The sequence below is a fragment of the Solanum pennellii genome, chromosome 2, assembly GCF_001406875.1.
Source record: "Solanum pennellii chromosome 2, SPENNV200".
Lineage (NCBI taxonomy): Eukaryota > Viridiplantae > Streptophyta > Magnoliopsida > Solanales > Solanaceae > Solanum > Solanum pennellii.
The window spans coordinates 48,681,087-48,701,031 of record NC_028638.1 but is presented as its reverse complement, the minus strand read 5'-3'; the positions used below and the strand labels follow the sequence as shown (position 1 = coordinate 48,701,031).

Sequence of the window (19,945 nt, the reverse complement as noted above, 5' to 3'; positions counted from 1 at the left end):
TTAAATTCGAAATGAAATTTTATATGAAATTAAATATCTAAAATACCTTCTCTAAAATTAAAATTAAAAATATAAATATAATTTAAGATCGAATGAAAAAGTACGTCAATTTTTTATTTATTTTAAGTGAAAGAGAGGAATGACATAATAAAAAGCAATGTGTCGCGTTTAAATCGCACCAACAATTAAAACAAGTTCCTGACGCGTAAGGTTTTGGTTATTACATATGCCCCCACTCAACACTCACTTTTAATCTATCCTTATCATACCTAATATACTTTTGCTTCAATCTTTCCCTTGGACCCACTTTGTTCCTATCGACCGTTCATTACAAAACCAACGGCTACGATTGTGTTGCAAATCTTTTTTCACACTTGCTACGTTGGAATCGTTTGTCATGATTTCTATTTTTAAAGTTAAATGATAAAAATTTTGATTAATGTTTAAGCTGTATTTTTTATCACATTAATATGTGAAAGAAAATTATAATTTATAGTACTTTTTATATAATTTTAGAATATTTAATTTTTTTATTTAAAATATTAAATTAATATAATTAAATTTATTTTTGAACATTAATTAAATTGATTTTTAATAAGCGCAATATAAACAAATTCGAGACGAGACGAAGGGAATATATCTTGTAATCAAGAATCTTGGGAAGGTCAAGATTTAATAAATCCAACGGTTGAGAGTTTTTGAAGAACGGTAGCTGATCTCAGCAAAGTTAGTCTTGAAAGTTGGTTTCTTTTTATTTATTCATGCAGAGCATCTGGTATTCTTATTCACCTTTTTCTCTCTTTTCTTGTTTCATCAAACTGGTGAGTGTTTTTCTTTTTTTTTTCTTGTTAAAATTCAAGAAAGATTAAATCTTTATGCTTGGTTGTGTTTTTTTGTTGTTTCTGTGACTGTGAGGTTTTGGGGTTTATTTCATTTATATTTGTTTCAAGATTTTAGAATTTAATTTTAAGGTTGGGTATTTTCCCATGTCAAGAAAAGAAGTAATTGTGTTTCTGTTACAAGTTGATGAAAAATTGAAGGATTGTGTTGAAATTAGTGCTCTTTTTTTCCCCTCTTTTATGGCATTTATGATTTTACTAGTTTTGAGCTTTGATGGGTGCGTTATAGAACCTAATTTTTTTTTTTTTAGGGAAAATAGTCACCAGGAGAGTTTGTCATTGTGTGACACGTGTATGTGAGTGGGGGTGGGGTATGGTTGGTTGTTCTTGTTAGGTAGCAAGTTATTTGATTAATGCTTAGAGGGTTTAAGGGGGAGAAAGTAACAAAGCTCCAATGTGTAGCTTTCCTTCTTGAGGATTTGAATGTGTACCAAGTTGGCAAGTTTTGTTTCTGAACTCACTTGTTTTATTGTAGCTTGAGACATAATGTTTAGTTTATGATTTTCCCTGATACAGAGTAAATAAATTATCTTTTGCTTAAAAAGACATATAGTACCAGTAAGAGCAGAATATTTGCGAGAATTCATATACTCAATCCCAACTAGACTCTGTGATTGTTGCATTGTAATTGTTCAGTTTCACGGCTGGCAAAGACATGCAACGGGCTTAACATGAATGAATTGATCTTTTTGATCATTTTCTATTATTGCTTAAATGTTTTTGGCATCTTATTTTCTCTAATTCCTTGCTAAAATTTATTAATGTGGAATGATGATTTGAACTTGCATAGGTCAATATGGGAGTAAAAGCCTTTCTTGTTGCCTTTTTTCTCTCAACGCTGTTATTACCTCTGGTCTTCTCTACATCAAATGATGGCTTGGTTAGAATTGGTTTGAAAAAGATCAAATATGATCAAAACAACCGGCTTGCTGCTCGCTTAGAATCCAAGGAGGCGGAGGTTTTGCGGGCCTCTATTAGGAAGTACAACTTCCGTGGTGATCTTGGGGTATCTGAGGATACAGATATTGTAGCACTAAAGAACTATATGGATGCTCAGTACTTTGGAGAGATTGGTGTAGGCACTCCCCCTCAGAAGTTCACTGTGATCTTTGATACCGGTAGCTCTAATTTGTGGGTGCCTTCAGCAAAGTGTTACTTCTCAGTAAGCTTCTTATACATACTTTAGTTTGAAAGCATACCAGAGAAAACTAACATTGGCCATTGAAGATCATCAATTTTATGCTAATCTACATTTGTACAGGTCCCCTGCCTTTTCCATTCCAAGTATAAGTCCAGCCAATCAAGCACTTATAAGAAAAATGGTTTGTGTTTGACCTTTGTCTATATTTGATGCGAACAGTTTTTCATTGATAGCCATTGGTTTAATTGCAGCATCAAACACATGCTTCTCTTCGATGCTTGTTACTCCCTCCTTCCCAATTTATGTGACATATATGAACTCGGCATAGATTTTAAGGTGGTCTTAAGATGTCGTGGCAATAATAAGATTTTTGAAACTTGTGATCTTAAACATGCTAAAATACTAGTATCGCTGTAAAATCTTTTCATTAATGATAAAAGTATACGAGATGAAATGGAAAGTTTAAACTTAAAACATCTTCGAACGTAGACATGTGTTGAACTTTTTTTTGGAAATGATTAATAAGGATATAGTGTGGCATTATTGGCAGTATACTTGACATGTCATATAGGATTTGAGTTCAAACTTAATACCCTGGTCCCAACCTCTATATAGAAGGTATAATCCCAAACCCATCTCCCCCCAAAGAAAAAATAAAATAAAGAAGACATTCACCATATTATGGTTGTCATCCAATCATGTGATGGATATTAAAATTCTCTTGAAAATAATAATTTGATCACATGCTTTCCATCCTGAAAGTGGTGCTCATGTTATCTTATGTTATTTTTTCTTCTAATGATAGGAGGTAATAAAGATTGTGCCCTTTTAAACTGTTTTGTCTATTGATTAACCTGTTATTGTGGAGTTTCTTCTTTGAGTTTTGATATCTTTCAAAATTTTCATGGAAACTTGATGTCTTTTCCATGTTTGGAATGACCTTTGGTCAGTGGTGCTCATGTTATCTTATGTTATTTTTTCTTCTAATGATAGGAGGTAATAAAGACTGTGCCCTTTTAAACTGTTTTGTCTATTGATTAACCTGTTATTGTGGAGTTTCTTCTTTGAGTTTTGATATCTTTCAAAATTTTCATGGAAACTTGATGTCTTTTTCCATGTTTGGAATGACCTTTGGTCATTCTTCAGTATCTACTTTCTAAGTCGACCAACTCGTTGAATTGGTTGTTATGATAAGAACCTGCTCACTTTTTTCTTCTATATATGCCATACAGGGACATCTGCTGCAATTCATTATGGCACTGGAGCAATATCTGGATTCTTCAGTCAAGATAACGTCAAAGTTGGTGACCTTGTTGTGAAAAATCAGGTGAGTGTGGCTTCCGTCTTTGGGTTCATATATTTCTTGAATATATGTTCCCTCATCGGTGGAGGTTGTTAATGACAACAGGAGTTCATTGAGGCAACCAGGGAACCCAGTGTGACATTTTTGGTAGCCAAGTTTGATGGTATATTGGGTCTTGGATTCCGTGAGATTTCTGTTGGAAAAGCTGTTCCAGTATGGTGCGTTGGTTTATTTCCTTTGCGTTCTTTTCAGATGTTTTTCAGTTTCCTATTGACCGAGTTCATGCTTTTTGACATTTTACTATCACATCAAAACGTTTTGTTCTTTCGGATTTCTTGAGTGTCTCCTTGTATACCAGAAAGTTGAGTTGATAACTTGATATTTATCTCGAGAGTTTCTAGGTACAACATGGTCAAACAGGGTCTTGTCAAGGAGCCTGTCTTCTCATTTTGGCTCAATCGAAACAAAGAGGAAGAGAAAGGCGGTGAAATTGTGTTTGGTGGGGTTGATCCTAAGCACTTTAGGGGAAAACACACTTATGTCCCAGTCACACAGAAGGGTTATTGGCAGGTGGGGTATCTCTACATCTTTGGAAAATTGTTGTTGGACTTTTTGCAACTGCTTTCTTATTCTCAGAATATAATTGGCAGTTTGATATGGGTGATGTTCTGATCGATGGACAAGCTACAGGTATGTTTTGGTCCTTTCTCTTTTTGAAAAGGAAATTAGTTTGGAAACTTGAGGATATTGATGAGACCACTTGCACCTGTTTGTCCCGGCTTATTTTGTTGATTTGATATATTGAATTATGTAGGTTACTGTGACGGTGGATGTTCTGCAATTGCGGATTCGGGAACTTCTCTCTTGGCTGGTCCAACGGTATTCTCCAAAACGAGGATTCTCATTTTTGTTCCTGTTATTCAGCTATTTTTTCCATCACTGACATTGAATCTCATAATGTTATGTACAGTCTTGTTCATGTGTAGCTTCATCAAATTGGCTTGGTATTAGTGGAGTGACTAGGTGTAACTTTTTCTTTGGAATATCAGTTTATTAGTAGTCAATGAATCAACCAGGCATTTGAACTTCTCTTTTTCCCCTTTTAAGCGATGAAAGTAGGATGAGAAGTGTTGAAATTGGTTCGCTTTCCAGTATCTGGACATACTGCGTTACTGATTTCCTTTGCTAACAACGTCTTCCTTTTGCTTTTCCTGTTGTTCCTGCCATATTTGTTTGCGGATCTCCCTTATTAGGAAAAAATAGTGCAACTAGAACTGCTTCTAGATTACTTCATCGAGAAAAAAGAAACTGCTTCTAGATTGTCATCTCTAAGCACTTAATGGTTTGATGATATGATTCAAGAAAAAATCTTCAGCTTTTGTCCAGACAATTATAATAGTGCAAGGTTTTACTGCTGCATTTTCTAGTCCTCATCATTCTACCCTCTTGTCTCCTTCCTTCTTTATCTTTCAGACTGTAATCACTATGATTAATCATGCCATTGGGGCTTCTGGAGTTGTTAGCCAACAATGCAAAACTGTTGTTCAACAGTATGGCCAAACAATAATGGATATGCTTTTAACAGAGGTGAGAAACCAATTGTTTGAGTTGATAGTTTGATTTTCTTCTTAATGTTTTTTCATGATCTGATCTCATTTATATTACTAGTTGCCTGCCCCAATATTCTGATGGATTTGTATCCTAACAGGCGAACCCAAAGAAGATCTGTTCACAGGTTGGGTTGTGCACCTTTGATGGAACTCGAGGTGTAAGGTTAGGCTTCAGACCCTCTCCCCTCACCTAGGTCATACATTTTTGATATGCTAAATCCTATTATGACTTGAAAATCTGAGCGGATTTCTGTCCTCCACGTGCAGCATGGGCATTGAAAGTGTTGTAGACGAGAAAGCTGGCAAATCGGCAGGACTGCACGATGCTATGTGCTCTGCTTGTGAAATGGCAGTTGTATGGATGCAGAACCAACTTAGACAGAACCAGACTCAGGATCGCATTTTGAACTATGTGAATGAGGTAAAAATCTTCCATCACATTTTTTGATTCCTTTCAACTTAGTTCGGACTGCTGACGGTGTTAACAGCTGTGTGAGCGACTTCCAAGCCCAATGGGACAATCAGCTGTTGATTGTGGAAAGCTTTCTGGTATGCCTAGTGTTTCCTTCACAATAGGTGGCAAAAAGTTTGACCTCGCACCTGAGGAGGTATGTTTGATGTTAATATATAAATATACATGCTGTTTGGTGTCTCCAAAATTATAGATGCCACTTTCGACACTCCTTTATTTTAATGAGGTGTCTAGTAGCGGAATCTTTTATTTACCCTGCATCTATGGAGTCTTGTTCAAAAGGTCTCATTAAATTTGAAAAGCGCCTCATTGCTTCTACGAGAAGTAGGAATTATATCTGTTTTATTGAAATATTTGAACATGACCTCAAAACATTGACTGAATAGTGTTATGCTATGGGGAAGTTTCCTATTACTTGGTATAGAGTTGAGTTGTGTTAAGCTTGCAATCTTGTCTCTGTCACCAGTACATACTCAAAGTGGGCGAGGGTCGCGCTGCACAATGTATTAGTGGCTTCATTGCTTTGGACATTCCTCCACCCCGTGGACCACTTTGGTATAGTTCCGCTTGTCTTAACACTCACGTGTGCCAATTCTGTTATTTTTGTTTAGTTGCACCAGCTAACATGCCTTATTCGATAAACGTTGTTTGCTTTATGGCTCCGGTGGTGCAGGATCTTGGGGGATGTCTTCATGGGTCGATATCACACAGTCTTTGATTCTGGAAAACTTAGAGTTGGATTCGCTGAAGCAGCTTAATGAAACCCAAAAAATGCAAGCCCCTACCAAATGTTGTTGTGTAGTGACTTGCCCTTAGTATAAGTCTTTATGAACAAATGGGATTGTAAAAGTTTGGACGCAAGAGGAAAACTTTGTAAATTTTGGGTTTTCTCGTTTGACTCTAGATAGGTAGTACTGTTTGTGTTGGTTTATATGCTTGTCCTTGTTTTTCTTGTGTAATATCTATCATGGCGTAATACAGGTGATTTTGTTGTCGTGCATCATTTAAAATTGTTGCAGAAGAACTGGTAAATATTTCCCAACAGATAAAAATGGAAACGACTTTTTATAAGTAATTTCCTTCTGCCTACCTGGAATTATTTTGGTGTCTTTTGATTACCTCACCTGTGTCATGTAATTTTCCTATTTAGAGTTTTTTCTTTTCGTAATATGAACTGTATAATATGTGGCGATTCACAAAGAGAGAGATCTAAATTTCTGTCTCAACGAAAGAAAAGAAGGTAAAATTGAGTGCACTAGCCTTCGGATCTCGACATTTTTTGTGGAGAAGTTTCAGAAGAAAATGAAAAGCTAGAAGGTTACAAAAGGGCTCTTATTGAATGCATAAATTTTCCTTATGCAGTTCAAGACTTTACAAATCAGGATGTCAAAATCAAACCTACAAAGTACTTTTAAGAAAGCTGTCTTAACAGATGAACTTGGCAATAAAAGCTTACAGACAAGTTGTAATTTCAGAGGCTTGTTAAACTAGTCGAGGAAAAGACTCCATTGGGCGATGAAACTATAGTAAGGATAAAAACTTGAACACTTCCTATTGAGTCCTGCACACACTGTATTGATATTATGAGCATGAACATCTCAAGAAAATCGTCACCGAACTTCCAAATGATGAGTAATTGGACGATTCGTGAGATGAGACTCCTTAAGAAGCCTTTTTAACATCAGAGTTTGACAATCTCTGATCCAGTGATTGCAATTGAGCACGAAGATTCTGGTTTTCCTCATGTAAGCTATCATTTTCACGAAGAAAATGCTCTGATTGCTTTTTAAGAGCAACTACATTGGCTTCTGCATCACTTGATTCTTTAGCTTTTTCCTCGACAGTTGCCTCCAGTTTCTTTATTTTCAAACGCAATGCTCCTGCCTCTTCCTCCAAAGACTTCATATCGTCAGAACCTCCATTCTTCCCATCTTCAAAACCTCTGTTTTGCTTGTTCACTGCTTCCATGCTCTTCCTCCTCATTCGCAGTTCTCTTATATAGTGGTGCAGTCTGTCAATCATCAGACCAAGAAACAGGGAAAAACCTGCATACAAGTCTCATGTGAAAGTCAAACTTGGAAGAGAGCCGTTATTGGGGTAAGAAGAATAAAGGGGGAAAAGGCAATACAATTGTTATTCCTTGACCACATGCTCCACAAAAGAAGCATTAACCCCTCAATAGATAACAAATTCATTGTATGATAACTTTCTGTTTACTTTAGGATCAATATGCATCGATACCCCAAAACAGAAAACACATCAAGTTCATTGAAAGACCCAAAGATATCTTGGTGGCACCTAATAGTTTTTTTCCCTCAGGACCAGGAAGTTCCATCCATTAATAGCATTTCCACACTGATAGTTTAACCCTTCCCTGTTTCAAACAAAGAATGTTGCCCTTTCTCATCCTAGACTGGCAATGTCTTGAATCCAAACAAAAAAGAAACAGAATATTATGACTCATTCTCTATCAGTCTGTTTTTGCCGCAAGGCAATCTCATCCTAGACTAGAATTTCAGCTTAATCCCTAAAAGAAAATGGAAGATTATTTTATTAGTTTCTTTTCTTTCTGATTGTCTATACTGATAACTTGGCACTCCAAGTTGGGGAATTTGAGCATAAACTGATGAAGTTCACCACATAAGAAACCAGTTATAATTTTATCACATTATTCGGGAATGGAATAGCACTATTAGAGCAACACAAGGCTTAGAAGACGCCAGTTATGATGCCAAAAAACTTAAAAGACCTGATCAAACCACAAAATCCATATGCATTATGATCTCCTTCCTAGGAAAGTTTGCATTCTTCCATGTCACAGATATAATTAGAAGCTAGGAACAAAACTAATTCTCTCACTGTGCATCATCTTTCTTTTAACTAGTGCAACCTAAATCATTCATACAACTCGCAAGATCCTTTTCATTTGTATTTTTGTGCAAAGAGCGAAAAAATTGTCTTCTATATGAGAGTTGGGAAACTTTATAGGTATCTACTATGGATGAATTTGCCATATAAACATGAAATAACTTATACGTAGTTTTCATGATTAGTAATGAAAACTTGTACATACTTTTTAAACCTTTATGTTTATGGCAATAAAGATCAAATGCATCACTTAAAATTACAAAAGAGAATAAAAAATCAAACAAACAATTGCTATTGAAACTTGGTATAGATATAAATTCCACTCAAGTACATCTAAAGCTTATGATTTGGAGGGTTGCGCGAAAGCCATGAGATCAAAACAATGTTTCGCAAGAAAAAAAACAAGTAGAGATCGTTTCTCAAATTATATGATCGGGTATATGTATTAGTCAATCACTCAAATTCGCAGAAACTGAATCAGAATTTAAAGTTAGCGGATTCTGAATTTCACTGCACCATTGTCGATACAGGTAAAATTAGTCATATAAGAGATACGTAGGGAGAAGATGAAAATCTTATTACCCATGAGAGAAGCTTCTAGAAGATGTTGAGCCATAAGAATCTGATCAGTTGGGGTAACATTGCCATCTTCATCGATCCACCGTTTGTGGATAGACACCACACTGTAGATGGAGGACAGCATGACGACGAAGATGGTGCCGCCGGTAGTTTTCACGACGATTGGACCCCGGCCTCTCTTTACACGGTCCAGGCCCATTATTATAAGTTTTCTCAATGGCGTCTTGAATATGAGGAGCAGGATTACCGCCATTTCGGCGAATATCACAGTAAACAGCACTTGGATCATTCTCCTGGATTTTGATTTTGATAAAAAAAAAAAAATTCAGATCGGAGAGAATCGATGGTGTATCAGCAGTTGGCGAGCGTTGAGTGCATGAGCACGACGACGAGAGAGAACAAATCTGATCAATTTTAATCCGATTCGAGCAAATAAATACTTGATATTTTTACTTTTGTTGGTTACTCAAATTTTATTTTATTTTAATTTCAATTTATGTGATAAAATGAAAAAGAAAAGAAAAGAAACCAACTCTAATATCTGACATGTCATTAACTAGCTAACGTGGCATAAACTGATTAATGTATAAGCCTTTGGCAAATCAATGAATCATAGAAGTTAAACCCATTTTCTGGGTTTCAACCTGCTTACAACTTTAAGCATTTCTTAAGGGAAAAATGAAAATTTATCCCGAGACTGCATATGTGACTTTTTTTTTTTTTTAAAAAAATTATGTTTGTCCGTGCTAACTTAACAGTCTCAACTTTTATGTGTTGGGAAAAAGAAAAATCACATGAATCGGTACATTTTAATAAATAATTACTTATTTTAACGATACTTTTTATTTATTACTATCTATAGCAATACTATGTTAAATTTGAAATATGTATTAAAAGTGAATTATGTATGCAATACATGAATTATAATTATTTTTTGAAATATATTATGTTTGTTTGATAAAAATTTGACACATTGTATTATAAGAGACTGTTTGGCTCAGCTTAAAAGCTGGTCAAGCTGATTTAAAAGCTGATTTTTGACTTAATTAGCTGTTTGACAATACTCAAAACAACTTATTTTAAGTTAAAAAAAACTTATTTTAAGCCAAAAGTTAAAACTGGGGTAGGGGTGCTTTTTTTTTTAGGTTTTAAGCTGTTTTAAGTTGACCACATTTTTATCTTTTTGCCCTTAATATTTTTATACAATCTCCAAATTACAACATAATCCTAACATCTCTTTCTTCCATTTTTCCCTTTTCACGTTTGGCATAGCAACTTCAACACTTTTATCCAAACACATAACTGCTTATTTTAAAAATAAGTTTCAGCACTTTCAAATGTACTTTTTTAAAGCTGCTTTCATTAAGCCCATCCAAACGGGCCCTTATAAACTTGTATTATATATGAATAATTAAATTTTTTAATATATATTAAACTTATATTATAAATAAACTAAAAATAATCAAGTAACATTGGCTCGCCTGATTAAGCTAAGTTGGATTTTCTCATTCTCTGCATTCTTTCTTTTAAAATGTGGTTTTCTGTTCATACTTTTCACAATGCTTTTGTGTTCACACTTTCCATCCAGTCAGGCGTTCACTCCTTCCTTTGTCTTGTTTCTGACCATTCAAACTATATTAAGTAACACGAGTTGCTCGAATAGTAAATATCAAATATAATTATTAAATATGATAATTTGATCACAAGTAATCCATACATTAAAACTTTTTAAAAAAAATAAATTATTTCCTCTATCCGTAATTATTTGTTTACTTTTTTTTCCATAGTTTTTCCTAATTATTTGTTCATTTTGACAAATAAAAAAAGAACAATTTTGTTACTAATTATTATTACTTTAAAAATGTAAACTTTTTATTCACTTCATAATTAATAGAAATAAAATGATAAATTTACTACGTTATTAATTATTTTTTTAATATATATATCATTTCTAAAATGAACAACTAAATAAAAACGAAGAGAGTATACATCTTGATTATTATACCAAATAATACTAGTTATTCTATCGATGTAATTACACTGTATTAATCAAATCAAACTTAGACAAATAAGAAATTACTTAAATCACCTAAAAAAAATTTCTTTTCGTTGGAAATTGAACTGTAATTTCAACCATTATAATAATCATAAGTCACTGAATGAATGATCATGGCTAGAGAAAGAAAATTCTCAAATTTCTTAAGTGTCCATTATTCATGCTTACAAAATACTTGTCCAATCCATATATTATTATCTCCTGCCAGAGAATATTCCTGTCATTTTTTTTCAAGTCACTCCGTTCCCGTTTTCATCCCCAATTTTTGTCCACTTACGTACTCTTTTTTTTGGCTAAATTCGGCCGTGACTGAATTCCGCAAAGGATTTCTCCTAAATTCCATCCATCAACCAATTCCGACGTAAGGTGCTTAGAATTTCTGCACCCGCCCCACTAAATATTAATTATCTTACGAAAGCCTGCGGAAATTCTAGCCTAAAATTATCATGGATATGTTGAGATTTCATTCAATGATCGATATCTTTTATTAATTCATACAAGTTATCTCGAGTGAACCACGTGTCAACAAACTTTTTGACGTGTCATCGCGCGTCACTGTTTCATTGGCTCCATCTAGTCAGGGGTAACGTTTAGAGCCCTTCGCCCCTCGAAAAAGAAAGAAAAAAGAAATATTAAAGCAACTTTAGGGATGAGAAGGAGTTACGGTTTCCAGGAAGAGGAAATGGTGAATTAAGTGGGGCAGGGGGAATTTGGTATGTTTCCTTGAGGACATACATTTGCCTATGTCACTCTCATCTTTTTCCTTCTTTGGTCTCACTTCACCACTCATCATTCTTCTTCGGATAATAGATTTACGTAACACATTTTGATCGGACATAGAGTTTAAGAAATGAAGTAAAACTTTGTTATATCTAGCTTTGGCAACTACTAAAGAAAGGTCAAATAAGCTAAGCTATATATTACTTCTCCATTTCATTCAAGTGTTGCTATATATGACTCTTTCAATTTTGATAATAAAAATATTTAATAAACATCTAGAAAGTACTTTTTCTGTTTTAATTTATGTGGTATTTTTATTTTTTAGAGTCAAATAGTTTAAGTATAATCGAAAATTTGTGCATGAAATTTTTAAATTTTTTGAAATGAAATTTATAATTTTGTAAACTACATAAAAAGTACTATAAGTCACAATAATTGACAATTCAAAATGTTTAAAAGATCTATGAAAACTTACGGTCAAAGATAAACCTGTTTAAATATCAAAATTCGAAAAGTGTCACGTAAATTGAAACGAAGAGAATATAATTTACTATGTTAATCCTTTAATTATTAAAAGTAAATTGATTATTCCTTTTAAATATTGTGCATTTTTCTTTTAATTCTTAAAAAACAGTAATTGTTGGAAAAAAATATCCTTAAAGAAGAGTGTACGATACACCTCAAGCTTTAGTGAATTCCTTACCAATGTTCGTGAAGAAAGTATTTTTGGTAAGTATTACTACAATAAAAATGATCATTAGCGATATTTAATTCTTAATTGCTGTTAAATATGTATTTTTAGCGGCAATTGTCACTTTTTGTATATATCGCTAAAGTCTTTAGCGACATTGGTTCTAATGACACTTAAATTAATGCCGGTAAAGACTTTAGCACTCTTTATTAATTAGTATCAATATTTAATGCCGCTAAAAGTTGTTTTTATTGTAATGTATTAATCAAATTTTGAAAATAATATAAGGATGAGTATATCAAGCTTTGAAAAATAACACACTTGTATAACTCATCAAGTGCACGCTTGAAGTCTTAATTACTCCCGTCCAACAATAATTGTCCATTATACGTAATTATCAATTATACTATTTTGAAATGTCAATACTTGTCCACATTATGAAATCAATGAATAATTTTATATTTGGGGTCTTTTGATCGGGAACAAGTTATCCAAGATTAGTTATCCTGGTGTTACGTATCCTGGGATTACTTAGCTCACCATGTATATGTGATGACTTATCCCATCACTATGATATAATTAATGGTGAGATAAATTATCCCAAATATGACAATCAAACAAGATATAAAAACTTTATTCCATCACTATTTTCTTGTTCTACCTCTATTTATTTTTATCCCTCACAACAAACGACCCCTTAGTTTCTCGTTTAATCTTTATCATTAATTATAGTTATTTTCTTCTTACATTTTTCAAGACATTGTATTTTTTACTCCCTTTGTCCTTATTTACTTGTCCATATTTTCTCTTTTAGCTGTCTCTATTTACTTTTCCATTTTGACAAATCAAGAAAGGAAAAATTCCTATTATACTCTCATTTAAGCTTCTTGAAAATTTCTACATTTTAATTCTTTCTTTTTCAAAACAATAATTAATAAGGATAAATTTGTAATTTCACTATGCTAATTATTGTTATCTTAATATATGTGTGTTGTTTTTAAAATGGACAACTAAATAGGGATAGAGAAAGTATTTACAATGATATAGTAAAATTACACTATTATTTATCATTTTTTTAAGGGGTATGTCAAATTAATAATGGACAACTATTGTTGAACGGAGGGAGTAATTATTCGTAACTGACTTCAGCAAATGCCAAAAGAGGTTTTCACTTTTCACACACTAACTTGTCTTTAAGCTAATCTTAACAATGACGATCATTTCTATGTTCAATCACCATTTATGATCAGTTTAGGCCATTTTTAGGGGTATTTTAAGATTAAGATCAGTCAATAGGTGTGTTTTGGGTGGTGGATATCTATCTCATAAGTGGCCTGGGCACACAAGAATGTTTTGAGTCCGACTTGAAACAAAGATGTCGTGTAAAGTAAAGTTATCAGAATCTTTTCTGGGGACTTATTTTTGTTCTTATTCATTAAAGTCCTTCCCTATTTTCATGTAATTATGAGTGCAAGGTTGAACATGACACGAAAATTTTCAGCTTCATAATCAAAATTCAAGAGACTTAAAAATGAAACACTTTCAAGAACTCAATTTTATATAAGAATATATCCCTTGTTGTTAAGTTAAAAAGCCTGTAGAAATAGACAAAACATGACAACAGACTCCCTAATAAATATTCTCTTTTTATTGTATCATACACACACACACCCATAAGTACCTATACTTCTTCCCAACCACATGATGAACGAGCTGCATCCATTCTCAGATAATTCTCCTTCTAATTTATCCATGAAGCAGCCAATTGTGTTAGAAAATACTAACAATAACAAATCAGGTGTAAGACCATACGTTAGATCGAAAATGCCGAGGCTCAGATGGACACATGATCTTCATCGCTGCTTTGTGCATGCTGTTGAGCGTCTTGGTGGAGAAGATCGTAAGCCTAACTCTCTCTCTCTTTATATATCATGATGACTTACTATTTATTTATTTATTTATTTATTTTGTTGTGGTACATATATATATACTATATAATTAGGAGCAACACCAAAGATGGTGCTACAGTTGATGGATGTGAAGGGCCTCACTATATCTCACGTTAAGAGTCACCTTCAGGTAAATTATTATTTAACAGATAATTAATCCTTTCATTCTTTTTCTTTTCCAACCGTTTTATGTATTTTTTTGATGATATGAACAGATGTACAGAAGTATGAAACACGAACAGTTGATGCAAGGTATCCTTTCTTAATTATATAACTATCTACGTTTTGTGCTTTTGCGTGTACTACTTCTTTCCATTTGGGGATTTTAAAATTCTTTATAACGATAAAAGGAGCTTGAAACTTTGATTTTATTATCTACAAGGAAGATGATGAGTCAAATTGAAAGTTTATGACATAATTATTACATTTTTGTTGAGAAAATAGTTATTAAATGAATGAATTGTGATGAAATCAAGAAAAGATATTGAAGTTCCATTTGAGGAATCTTTTTATGTTTCATTTGACCCTTTGTGTTTTTTCTGAATACTGCATATATGTTCCTTACTATACCGCCTTTTGGTTACTTAAAAAGTGAAAAGGACGTTCTAATTAGAACTACTAGTCTACGGCTACTAGCAAGGCCAAAATTGATAATTTACCTCAATTTCATTCTTTTTGTTTTGTGTATATATATAATCTACGTATATGATCAAATTTTCCGTATATCAAGAGATTAATTGGATTTCATTAGTAATCATGAAGATTCAAAATATCACAAATTGATGAATCAAAGAAAGATTAAAGATCAATTTCTTAGCCGATTTTCGAAATGTTTGTTTGGTTATTCTTCAATGTCCTGTCTATTTATGGAACATAAGAAAAAGTAGATGATTAATCATTTGTTTCCGAGAAAAATCTCCAAAAAGATATATATAAGATTCATTATTTTTTTCTATGATAGATTAGTCAGAATTTCATGTGCATTCGAATCCTACTAATGGGTCCATAGAATCAGACCGACTATTGGGGTAAAGAAGAAAGATCTTATTTGCCATGTGTGATGGTGGACTCTTTGTACAAGTAAAGAAGTGTTCATATAATAGAATCTGGATTCAATAAATAAATATTCAAATACCAACTTGAAATTATTCGTTCAACGTTAATTAAGTTTATCACAATTTCATTTGATATTTTTTTTTTTGGTTACAGCAGTAGCAGAGGCTGCAAATGGGAGCAAGAGCAATAAAATGGATGGTCCAGATCAAGTGCATTACCCCCATGGAAACTTTCTTCATCATTACTACAATGGCCATCCTAATTCGACCATAACTAGCACCTATTCATACGAAATTGCGTCTAAGCCTGCTTTTATCCCTCCAGCTCCGTGGTTCGTTTCATTTCTTATTCACACTAAGTTTAACTTTTATATTTATATTCTGAATGTGAAAATACATTTTTACCCCTCCTAGGAAACCCATGCCAAAGAAGATGATGGGATTAGAAGGACGATCGGACCCAGCTTGCAACATGTTCAGGGATTTCTTCAATGGCTGCACTACTGTTCAAGTAATTAATTATCCAATTAATTGAGAGCAAATAGATTAGTGAGATTAATTACTTAACTAATTTTGTTTAATTATGGCAGGATGGGAGTGAATGCGATCAATATGGTAGCAGTTTGTCGAATAAGCATTTTTCAATTATTGATACTGAAGAAGAAGCCCAAGACTCTGGCAGCATAACTATGTCCGCACAACCATCTGCCGGATTAGATGATGTGAATAATAATAATATCTCTCTTGACCTTACCCTAGGTTAATTAAATATATCCTAATTTGACTCTCAAATCCTCGACATTTGTCATAGAATCAAGCTAATTACTAGCTAGAACTATTGGTTTTGTACTAGTTTTTTATCAATCTGAATATCGACTGCTTAGCTGGGTTGATGCTTGCTAACGGCCAGTCACAATCTCATGAATTTGGATTGTGACAGATAGGATTTGGTAAGAAATTTCAAGAAGTAATTATCCGAAAAATATGGTCATAGAAAGTACTGTTTTAAACCAATTAACTTTGTTAAAGAATGTATATTCAAAAAAAATTAAAGAATGTGTTGTACCGACTAGCAGTAATACAAAAATATGTACAACATTAGAAAAGCTTGCTTGCAAACTCATCTAAATGTTCTTCCTTCAACGAAGCAGCAGCAGCAAGATTTCTCAGATCTGATAAGCTCCTGCCTAACTTCAACGCCACCTTCAATTCAAACAATTCACCATTTTCTCTTCTCTCCGTTTCTGTTTCTCTCAAGTTTGATTCGATGGATTCTTTCATGTACTGGAAGAAACCAGCGTTGCTCCTGTACATCTCGAATACCATTCCAACTTGTCCACCATGCTCTAATGTGTTAACAACACTTGCCAATGCACCACCAACAATTCCAAGCATAGCTGCCCATGATCCATGAGGAGAATGACTTGCAAATGCAGAGCCAAGCGCTGCTACGCCTGTGAGCAAAGGACCGGACATGGCTAATAACTTGTTCAATTTCAACGCCTTTTCCCCCAGCCTAATGTATTCTTCTTGGTCTTTTCTGCCTAATACGCCCATTATTTCTCTCATTTCCTCCTCCTGTTTACTATTCCATCCGTTCCAATTGTCGTTGTTGACACTCTTTGTCTGTCTTCGACGTTGTTGAGGCCACCAAACAGCAGGTTCAACAGAAGATGGAAATTTCTCTAGCATTACGCCAAGAAGAGGAAGAGGGTAAGCCTTGTCAAGAGCCAATACTCTGTCCATAGCTTCTTTCACATCAATACCCGAAGGGTTACCAATTGATAAAGTTGTTTCGATTTGGTTATATAGATCTTGGAAAAGCCGTGTTGCCTTTCTTTGTTCTTCAGCAAGCTGGGATGGTTGAATCGTGTTGATGATCGTCAACATTCCAGTAGCAGCTAAATACATTAAAGTGGATGACATTTTTAGTCCCAAAACAGAATCAACTGCACTACTACTAGCTGCAATTCCAACCATTGTAGCAGCTGCTAGAGTTATCCCATTAATAGATGTTAAAAGCATACTATTCCACTGACTTCTTTGCTCCCCTATATTTCTATGCATCTCCACTCTATCTGCAACTGCCTCCTTGATCGCGTAAAGCTTCTCGATAACCAGGGGATCAGGACCATTAACCATATGGGTTCTTGTTGTAGCTGGGCTAAGTTGTATCTCGACTAGGTTTTCCTTGTTTACTATGGTTGAATACTTAATCAACTCTTGTTCATGCACTGATTGAAGATTCGGAAGAGAGATTTTGCCTGTTTTAATTCTTGGAATATTAATAGTAGCTCTTATCAATCCTCTTTTACAACTGTAATTGGATGATGTTGATGGAACATAATTCAAGAAACTTGAAGATTGAAGGATTGTCATCTCTTGTATTTTTCCAATGGGATGTTAACTGATTTATGATGGAAAAGATTTTTGTGTAGTAGAGAGATTATGGTAAAGAAAAAATGGATTTAGTTGTGATTATGAAAAAGAAAGAGATTTTGGGACATATATATATATATAGTTACAGTTGACATTGAAATATACAAGATTTGACTGATAAAAATAGACTAGTGAGCTATTCAAAGTTTGAATTGAATGGGTATATGGCAAGACTCTTTCTTATTTGGGTTCCGTTACTTTTGGATCTCACGAGCACCTTTTTGTTTATTTGTTATGTTTTATTGTTTTGACTGCTTACACATTCCCTTATATTGACTTTCAACTTTTATAGGAAAACTTTAATGGTGTCTCTATTTACAAACCACCAACCTAATCAACTATACTTTCTGCCCAACTTGTATTTTTCATACATGATGTATAAACTAAGGCCGTCTAGTGGGGGTCGGAAAGGGACGATTTTAGAGGGATAGGTGCGGATGAACTCCTCGCCCCGTCCCATCCACTAAACTAACGAGACAGGACGGGGTTGGGCCTTGAATGGGATTTCTTAATTATTATTATTGATTTAAAAATTTAAGCATTACAAAATTGTAAAAAGATGTAGGTGATATAAGAATACAAAAATTTAGTAAATGAACACAAATTTTAAAATAACCTTGACATATTATGGTTTATGAACATCAGTTATATTAATTTTACTTATTACAGACTCCAAAAATATAAAATAAAAATAATAATAGTAAGAAAAAAAAACATTTCAATTTCAAGCATATAAAAATGTTTTTTTTCTAATTTAATTGGCACGGAACAACATGATTTCTTAACGGGATAGGTGGACCGGGAAGTTAGTGAAATAAGATATATTCATAAAGAATGTTGCTTGTCTTTAAAAAATATATTCAATGACTATTAAATTATTTTAATAATTAATTATCGTTAAAGATTATTTTTAATAGGGTAACTTTCACATATAGCAAATAAAAAATTCATATTTGTATGCTATAGCAAAGCTTGCATAATTGCGCTCCATAACAAACATAGAAATTGTATAATTCGCTATACATATACAGTTGAAGCAAACTGTATAAAACGAAGTGTATGAAACAAGAAAGAGAAAGACACTTGGACTGTATAAAAACGAAGTGTATAAAACGAATTGTATTATTATAAGTGTATAGAACGATTATATACAATTTGAATTTGTATAAAATGAGAAAGAGAGAAAGACAAAAGAGACTTGACAAGAAATATACAATTGAATCGAATTGTATAAAACGAGAAAGAGAGAAATTAGATACAATTTGAAAATTGTATAAAACGAGAAAAAGAGAAAGGCAAGAAAACTGTGCAGGAGAGTATTTTTATTGTATAATTATAAGTGTATAGGAGGAAAATATATGTACCTGCATGTGTATATACAATTTTCTCACGCTTTATACAAACAGAAACACAATTTATACATTTCGCTTCTGTTTGTATAAGTGAGAAAGGCGAGGGTGGCGAGCGAGATTTGGGAGAGTGGCGAGCGAGATATGGAAGAGGGAAACAAAAATATATGTATTTATACAATTTTCTCTGCTTTATACAATTAGAAACAATTTTTATACACTTGTGTATAAAAAGTGAGAAAGCGAGCGAGAGATTGGAGGAGAGTGGCGAGCGAGATATTTGAAAGAGACGCGCCTGACAATTTTTTGCAAACATTTGCTACGGAGCACAATTAAATTAAACTCTAGCTACTTTATTTATTTTAGATTATTAGTTTGCTATTATATACAATTTTTCCTTTTTAATATGATAACAGGGGATAAGACTGGTCAACGGATCGGAATCGGTTCACCGGACCGGAATGAACCGGTACCGGACCGGACCGGAACCCGTTGACCGGTATGTTGATCGGTACCGGGATGAACCGGACCGGAATTACCGGGATGATTCATCGGTTCCGTCCTGTTCCACTATATACCGGGATGGAACCGGAATGAACCGGAACGGACCGGGATGGAACGGGACGGAATTAACGGGACGATATTTTTTGGAATTACGAAAATATAATTATTTTTTTTTATTTTTTAAGTATAAATTAATAGTTTTTAAATTTATACTATAATTTTTACTTAAGTTTATTTTAAAGATATTTTATTAATTTTTTTGTTGTTGTTAAGTTTGCAAGTAAAGTCTAATAAAGTTTTCAAAATTTAA

At 33.6% G+C, this 19,945-nt stretch overlaps 4 protein-coding genes across 6 annotated transcripts; 2 read left to right on the top strand and 2 right to left on the bottom strand.

Moving 5' to 3' along the window:
- The first annotated feature begins 672 nt into the window (after positions 1-672).
- On the top strand, positions 673-6,428 carry LOC107011492 (aspartic proteinase). Of its 3 annotated transcripts, none has more exons than XM_015211017.2 (14): positions 673-821; positions 1,690-2,061; positions 2,161-2,221; positions 3,273-3,367; positions 3,449-3,561; positions 3,745-3,913; positions 3,994-4,033; positions 4,158-4,222; positions 4,817-4,930; positions 5,052-5,116; positions 5,221-5,374; positions 5,442-5,561; positions 5,892-5,980; positions 6,099-6,428. In XM_015211017.2, the coding sequence occupies exons 1-14, from the start codon at positions 762-764 to the stop codon at positions 6,181-6,183; spliced, it is 1,602 nt and encodes a 533-aa protein (XP_015066503.1). In that variant the 5' UTR covers positions 673-761; the 3' UTR covers positions 6,184-6,428. The 3 variants fall into 3 exon arrangements, with proteins under 3 accessions (XP_015066503.1, XP_015066504.1, XP_027770438.1); XM_015211018.2 differs by lacking the exon at positions 673-821 and adding an exon at positions 1,247-1,341 and having other exon boundaries at positions 6,099-6,410; XM_027914637.1 differs by lacking the exon at positions 673-821 and adding an exon at positions 1,313-1,337 and having other exon boundaries at positions 6,099-6,410.
- A 308-nt stretch (positions 6,429-6,736) lies between these two features.
- Positions 6,737-9,424, bottom strand: LOC107010599. The gene is made up of 2 exons (XM_015209880.2): positions 8,876-9,424; positions 6,737-7,470 (listed from the first exon to the last, which is right to left on the bottom strand). Exons 1-2 carry the CDS (start codon positions 9,159-9,161, stop codon positions 7,088-7,090), a joined length of 669 nt encoding a protein of 222 aa, XP_015065366.1. The 5' UTR covers positions 9,162-9,424; the 3' UTR covers positions 6,737-7,087.
- Positions 9,425-13,988: 4,564 nt separating this feature from the next.
- On the top strand, positions 13,989-16,320 carry LOC107010757 (myb family transcription factor EFM-like). Its single transcript, XM_015210040.2, has 6 exons — positions 13,989-14,239; positions 14,342-14,418; positions 14,504-14,540; positions 15,498-15,675; positions 15,758-15,854; positions 15,934-16,320. Exons 1-6 carry the CDS (start codon positions 14,041-14,043, stop codon positions 16,105-16,107), a joined length of 762 nt encoding a protein of 253 aa, XP_015065526.1. The 5' UTR covers positions 13,989-14,040; the 3' UTR covers positions 16,108-16,320.
- Positions 16,321-16,365: 45 nt separating this feature from the next.
- On the bottom strand, positions 16,366-17,815 carry LOC107010799 (probable F-box protein At4g22030). Its single transcript, XM_015210075.1, has one exon. It carries the CDS (start codon positions 17,720-17,722, stop codon positions 16,442-16,444), a length of 1,281 nt encoding a protein of 426 aa, XP_015065561.1. The 5' UTR covers positions 17,723-17,815; the 3' UTR covers positions 16,366-16,441.
- Positions 17,816-19,945: the final 2,130 nt, after the last annotated feature.

Coding starts and splice junctions, on each gene's coding strand:
- LOC107010599 (XM_015209880.2), bottom strand. CDS start 9,161: ATGATCCAAGTGCTGTTTACTGTGATATTCGCCGAAATGGCGGTAATC. Junction 7,471..8,875: donor TCTAGAAGCTTCTCTCATGG/GTAATAAGATTT, acceptor ACTTGTATGCAG/GTTTTTCCCTGTTTCTTGGT.
- LOC107011492 (XM_015211017.2), top strand. CDS start 762: ATGCAGAGCATCTGGTATTCTTATTCACCTTTTTCTCTCTTTTCTTGT. Junction 3,368..3,448: donor ACCTTGTTGTGAAAAATCAG/GTGAGTGTGGCT, acceptor TAATGACAACAG/GAGTTCATTGAGGCAACCAG. Junction 4,931..5,051: donor TGGATATGCTTTTAACAGAG/GTGAGAAACCAA, acceptor GTATCCTAACAG/GCGAACCCAAAGAAGATCTG.
- LOC107010799 (XM_015210075.1), bottom strand. CDS start 17,722: ATGACAATCCTTCAATCTTCAAGTTTCTTGAATTATGTTCCATCAACA.
- LOC107010757 (XM_015210040.2), top strand. CDS start 14,041: ATGATGAACGAGCTGCATCCATTCTCAGATAATTCTCCTTCTAATTTA. Junction 14,541..15,497: donor ACACGAACAGTTGATGCAAG/GTATCCTTTCTT, acceptor TTTTGGTTACAG/CAGTAGCAGAGGCTGCAAAT. Junction 15,855..15,933: donor ATGGCTGCACTACTGTTCAA/GTAATTAATTAT, acceptor TAATTATGGCAG/GATGGGAGTGAATGCGATCA.